The 6,550-nt window shown below is 57.1% G+C and overlaps 1 protein-coding gene across 1 annotated transcript in view; it reads left to right on the plus strand.

The window, feature by feature from the left end:
- The window catches only part of LOC101643318 (2'-5'-oligoadenylate synthase 3), a 37,340-nt gene that overhangs the window by 25,440 nt on the left and 5,350 nt on the right, over positions 1–6,550 (plus strand). Inside the window, exons 10-15 of the mRNA XM_045296695.1 lie at positions 115–259; positions 1,865–2,038; positions 2,992–3,277; positions 4,667–4,842; positions 5,061–5,299; positions 6,453–6,543. Coding sequence (XP_045152630.1) covers positions 115–259; positions 1,865–2,038; positions 2,992–3,277; positions 4,667–4,842; positions 5,061–5,299; positions 6,453–6,543 — 1,111 coding nt within the window. The remainder of the gene's footprint in view (positions 1–114; positions 260–1,864; positions 2,039–2,991; positions 3,278–4,666; positions 4,843–5,060; positions 5,300–6,452; positions 6,544–6,550) is intronic.

Raw genomic sequence — 6,550 nt, forward strand, 5'->3', positions numbered from 1 at the left:
CTACTCCACCTCTTCCTCCTCTTCTTTCCTCCTCCTCTTCCCAGCCCCCATGCCCCTTTGCCGGCCCTCTTACCCACCTGCCCCTTCACTGATTGCCACCCATTCTGACCCCAGGCCCCTGGTCCTGGACCCGGCTGACCCCACCTGGAACGTGGGTCAGGGCAACTGGGAGCCATTGGCCCAGGAAGCAGCAGCCCTGGAGACCCAGGCCTGCTTTCTGAGTGGAGACCGGACGCCTGTGGTGCCCTGGGACGTGATGGTGAGAAGCGGAGCCCTGCGGTGGTGGGCCCTGTGGGTACCCCCTCCCCTCTCCAGCTCTGCCCCTCCTCTCCCCAGCACTGCCTTCCTTCCTTCCTTCACCTGCCCTACCCCCTCCCCAGCTGCTAGGAATGCTGGCATCTCAGGGCTCCTAGCTGTCCCCTTCCTGGAGCCACCCCCCACTCCACCTGAGCCCACCTTGTGCCCTGGCCAGAGCCTGAGCGCTCAGACACACCACTGTTGATCCATTCTGACCCCTTGAGAGCCTAGAGGAGAGGGTAGGACTGCACCTGGGGGGCTGTGAGGCCCCTGTCATCTTTACAGGAGAAGAGCAGCAGAGGGGATTGAACCGCCAACCTTTGGGTTAACAGCTGAGAGCCACTGTGCCTCTGGGGCCCCTTATCGGAGTGCCAGGCACCAACCATTCAGCCTAAGACATCATCCTGCCAACTTTGAGATGCCACCCAGAGACACCCATATGTGTGTAAGAGAGAGCTTTATATCAAGAAGAAATTATGCATCAAACATCCCAGCCCAGTCCAGATCAAGTCCATGAGTTCAATATTAGCCCATAAGTCCGATGGATTCCTCTTGAGACTCACGCAGCACATGCAATGACGTCGAATGCAGGAAGACCACAGGCCCATCGGTGGAAAGTCTTGGGGATCCAGTGGTGGTGGAAGCATCTCAGTGCTGGCAGGGGTCTCCACGTGGCTCCTCCAGCTCCAGGGCTCTAGCACAGCTCCATGTATCTTCTCAACGGGAATATCTCGCCGGGAGTGTGTGTGTCCTGCCTTCAGTGAGCTGTTTATCTTCATAGCACCTCCAAATGAGGTCATCAAACAATGACCTGATTGGCAGGCTAAACTCTGCCCCTTCACTTTTAATAGTCTCAAGTTGGCACCAGATGATGTAACTACCACACCACCCATGGTCCAGGGCCCAGCTGAGACCCATCTTGGTTTAGCACCTCCCTGGTCCTCTCCTCTCCATGGTCACACCCCACTGCTTTCACAGGCACACCCCAGTTAATCGCGCACCTGAGACTTGTGTCTCCGGCTCTGTTGTTAGAGCCCAGCCTAAGTCACAAGGTTGGCAGTTCAAAACACTAGCTGCTCCATGGGAGCAAGATGAGGCTTTCTATTCCGGTCAAGAGTCACAGCCTTGGAACCCCATAGGGACAGTTCTACCCTGTCCTACAGGGTCACTGTGAGTTGGAATCGGCTCAGTGGTGGCGAGTTTGGTTTTTGTTTGTTTTCAGTTTAACCTAAGACCTGAGCCCTTTGAAGCCTCACCCCTAACCCCACCCCACCCCCCACCCTAGGATCTGCCCAGCAGAGGAATCTCTCTACCCGTGTTTGACCCTAAAACCCACACCCCCTACCTGCCACCATTTAAAGATGGGGAAGCTGAGGCTGCGGGCAGGTGTTGGACCCAGAACTTGAACTCAGATCCCTCTGATGTCACCTCACGGTGCTGCCAGGCTGCTGAGATGGGAGAGAGGAGCTGGGCGGGGGTTTCGGAGTCCCGACCCCCGACAGGGCCCGAGCTGGGGTGGTCCTGGGGATCACCATCTCCAGCTGATCCCCTGGGGTGCCTTCCACAGCCCGCGCTCCTTCGTCAGACCCCCGCCGGGGACCTGGACAAGTTCATCAGTGAATTCCTGCAGCCCACCAGCCAGTTCCTGAGCCAGGTGAACCGGGCCGTCAACACCATCTGCTCCTTCCTGAAGGAGAACTGCTTCCGGAACTCTCCTACCAAAGTGCTGAAGGTGGTCAAGGTGGGTGTCGTGGATGGAAAGGTGACACGCCCACCTGCCAGAAACGTGCGTTGTAAACCTTCACCCTGCTGTGGTCCGGGTAGCCTCGGGAGGCATCGGGGGTTACGCGCTGGGCTGTTAATCGCAGGGTCCACAGTTCAAGCCTGCCAGCTGCCCCTTGGAAGAAAGGTAAGGCTGTCGGTTCCTGGAAAGGTGTACAGCCTTGGAAACCGCACATGGGGCCACTGCCCGTTGAAGTCCACTCAGTGGGGGCAGGTTGAGGGTACTGGTTCTAGACCCCGTTTGGAATAGCGGGTCTTCTTCATCCTGTTCACGCAGTTGTATTTGTGGAGGGTGTGTCTTAAACCAGTCACCTGGGAGATGGAAAAGGACAAACCAAGCAACCAGGGAACAGAGATGGGGGGAGACCTTTACCACACCACGTGCAGATCACCTAGAAACGGACGAACAGAAGCTGAAAAGAGAAGAGGCCCCACCCCAGAGCCAACAGAGAAAGCCTTTATCCTAGAGCCTGGGCCCTGATACTCGGGCACCTCGCCTCCTAAACTGTGAGAAAGTGCATTCCTGTTCGCCAAAGACACCCCCTTGTGGTATCCCTGGTCCAGCAGCGCCAGGAAGCTGAGACAGTGGCTCTGCAGAGGGCCGTGGGCAAAGAGGGTGCTGCAGACTGGCAATTGCGCAGGGACTAAGCAAGGGGGATGACCCCCCTTTTAAACCCACGACCATCTAGTCCATAGTGACCCTGTAGGACAGGGAGCTGCCCTGTTGCTTCCGGGGCTGGAAGCACTTCTGGAAGGCGGTCACCACATCTTTCCCCCGTGGCGCACCTGGTGGGTTGGAACTGCTGAGCTCTCTGTGATTAGCTTCCCACACTGACCCCGTTGTGCGTCCTGGGCTCCTTGCGGTCAGCCATCAGGCCCGTAGCTCACAGGCCACCTGCCGTGTCTCCCCAGGGTGGCTCTTCGGCCAAAGGCACGGCTCTGCAAGGCCGCTCAGACGCTGACCTGGTGGTCTTTCTCAGCTGCTTCAGGCAGTTCGCCGAGCAGGGCAACACGCGAGCAGAAATCATCTCAGAGATCCGAGCCCAGCTGGAGGCATGCCAGCGCGAGAAGCAGTTTGAGGTCAAGTTCGAGATCTCCAAGTGGGAGAACCCCCGGGTGCTGAGCTTCTCGCTAGTGTCCCAGCTGACACCGGACCAGAGCGTGGACTTTGACGTGCTGCCAGCCTTTGACGCCCTAGGTGAGGTGCCCAGGCAGCCGGAAGGGAAAGGACAGAGGTAGGGTAGCCATGCACCGTGGTAGGTAGCACAAGAAGGCCGCACACAGGGCGGTTCAGGGTGTGTGTGTGTATATGTGTGTGTGTGTGCGTGTGTCACAACTTCCCTGCAGATGACAGCAGAGTGTCCCCAGACAAAAGCCTCCCCGTCTTCATCACACAAAGGCATTAGATGGCTACCCACTGGCCCCGGGCAGGGTCCTAATTTCAGCTGTGTCCTGAACATACCGGATGACCTCCCCGACTCTGAGCTGAGCTCCAGTATCTGCATCTAGCACTGAAGAGGTTGAAGTTGCTCACCTTCCCCACGCAGCCCTCGATCCACCAGTCACAGTTCCACTCGACAGAGCCACGTGCCACGTACGCTGGGCCTGACATCCGTCCTGAGCAGGGGTGGGTCGGGAGACTGCGGCTCTTTCGGGATGCGCGTGTGGCGCTGAAGTAAAACCGAAAAGTATGTAAAGGGTGCTGTTCCCATGATGTGCTGTCTTTGTGAAACTCGATCTATGGCTCTGGAATCGTGTTTAAATTGCCGTGAGGGACAGGATTGGCTCTTCCATCTCAAGAGTTTGCCGACCCCTCGGGTAGACGTCGAGAATACAGGCCCAAACCAGGCAGACACAAATCGGTTCAGACATAGTCTCTTCTGAGTGTGTGCGGCAGAGAGGCGATCTCTGTGTCTGCCTGTATTTGGCTCCTAAGTTTGGGGTAGCAAGTGGCAAGAGAGGAAGCCATTCAAACGTCCTTCCCCGAGCGTTTGGATATGGAAAAAAGCCTGTAAGCGGGAGCGTTGGTTGCGTAGTGGTTACGTATTGGGCTGCTACCCACAGGGTCAGCAGTTCAAACCCACCAACTGCTCCACAGGAGAACAGTGAGGCCTTCTACTCCCTGGGAGAGTTACATTCTCGAAAACCCACGGGGGCCAGTTCTGCCCTGTCCTATAGGGTCACTGTGAGTCAGCATTGACTCTGTGACAGTTAGTTAGTTAGTTAGTTAGTTAGTTAGTTAGTTAATTAGTTAGTTAGTTAAGTTAGTTAGTTAGTTTTAAGCGAAGCCGTCAACTTCTCCCCAGCACCACTCAAGTTACCTGCGGGTGACTTTGAGCCTGAGGCCTGCTCTCTGTCAGAAAACAGGAGTAGCTACGGAGAAGATTTTTAAAGATTGTTAGTGCCAAACCTGGACTTTGTTCATGACCAGTAAGGGGGTGGAGTGGGTTGAGATGGGCGGAAGAGGCAGTAAGCTTTTCACCCGAGGTCTAGCCCTGTCCATATCCCCTGGGAGCAGACAGGTGTCTGAGTCAGCCCCACGGGGACTCTGGGAAATGGAGTGACGTGGCCTTCTCCTTGTCTGCAGGCCCGCTGGGCGCCGGCGGCCGGCCCAGCCCGAGGGTCTACATGGACCTCATCCAAAGCTACAGCAACGCAGGCGAATACTCCACCTGCTTCACGGAGCTGCAGCGGGACTTCATCATCTCCCGCCCCACCAAGCTGAAGAGCCTGATCCGGCTGGTGAAGCACTGGTACCAGCAGGTTCGCCACCGGGGCATGGACAGGGCCCCTGGGCTCTATCTCTGGAGACCCTGGGTTGGGTTCGTGGTTTGCTCAGGGCAGTGGGGGTGAGACAGCCCTACCTGGATTGGCTGGGATCATGCAGGGAAGGCAGCTGGTTCTCAACGCTGGGCGCATCTGCCCTGCACCTTATCTTTGCCGAGATGAACCGACCCCTCCTCTTTGTCCTCCACTCCTAGTGCAGCAAGTTACCCAAAGGCAAAGGCTCCCTGCCCCCGCAGCACGGGCTGGAGCTCCTGACAGTGTACGCCTGGGAGCAGGGCAGCGGGGAAGCCCAGTTCAACATGGCCGAGGGCTTCCGGACGGTCCTGGAGCTGGTCAGCCAGTACCGCCAGCTCTGTATCTACTGGACCGTCAACTATGATTCGGAGGACCAGACGGTTGGGGACTTCTTGAAGCAGCAGCTGAAGAAGCCCAGGTTCAGATCCACCCCAGAGCCCCAGGCCTAGGGGCCACTCGCGATCAGGAGGGTACTGAGTCTAGCACCCCATTTCCTTCTAGGCACGATAGCCCTAGCACCCTCGGCCAGGTGCCCAGCTTCCTGGCCTGCTGTGAATAGGAACCCTAAAGTGAGACACAGGAGGGCAAGCGGAATTTAAATTTCAGAGAAGCACCGGGCTCCGTTTTCCGGTGGGTCCCGGACCCTCTTGGGGATATACTTATGCCCAAGACATGGTCACTGCTTTATTTGAGACAGAAACTTAACAGGGCTGCCTGTGTCTGTAGTGGTGAAATCCGTGGGCCAGGCAGCATAAGTCAGTTCCATGCTTGGGGGCTCTGCCAGCCTCTGAGATGGGCAGAGACCCTCAAACACTCATGCGGGTAAGGATTCAGGAGCCCTGTGATGAGAACGCCACTGACGTTGGGATACGTCTGATCTCAGGGGGAGCCCTGGCAGAGTCGTGGGCTGTGTACTGAGCTGCTAACCAAAAGGTTAGGGGTTCGAACCCACCTACTGCTCCATGGGAAGCAGATGAGACCGTCTGCCACCAGCAAGATTTAAAGTCTTGGAAACCCCAAGAAGGGCAGTTCTACTCTGTCCTAGAGAGGCCCCGCAGGTCAGAATCAACTCAACGGCAGTACGTCTGAAGGCTGTTGTGGGCCTTCAATGCAAGAGGGAGAAATGGTTGAGACAGTGCTCTTGATTGATTCATAATGCCTGATTTGTGTGCAAGGACCCCTGGTGGTGCTGAGGGATAAGCACTGGGCAGGTCACGCCACTGGAGAAAGATGAGGCTGGCTTTTCTTATAAAGAGTTACCATCTCGGCCGTTCCGAGTCAGAATTGACTTTGGCTGTGGGTTTGGGGCTAGGCTGGACATGCAGGGAGAGGGCAAGTGAGCACTGTGATCGATTCATGATGTCCGCCCTGGATCCAGACAGCAGAAGCAGCCCGGGTGTCATTTATTTTCGATGCCTGCCCTCAGGTGTGGGCCAGGAGCATGGAGGAGGCTCTGAGTCCAGCCCCTGGCCGCTGCAGAGTGTCAGGGGAGTGGGGAGCATGGCTCAGCAATCCCACGGTGGGAACCAGATGTGCCCAGAGCTCAGACTGACCCTGGTTGGGAATTGCAGGCCCATCATCCTGGATCCCGCGGACCCGACTGGCAACCTGGGCCACAATGCCCGCTGGGACCTGCTGGCTAAGGAAGCTGCCACCTACTCGGCTGCTC

This window comes from Echinops telfairi, unplaced genomic scaffold (genome assembly GCF_000313985.2).
Source record: "Echinops telfairi isolate 266 unplaced genomic scaffold, ASM31398v2 ScPeMD7_7412;HRSCAF=8450, whole genome shotgun sequence".
Lineage (NCBI taxonomy): Eukaryota > Metazoa > Chordata > Mammalia > Afrosoricida > Tenrecidae > Echinops > Echinops telfairi.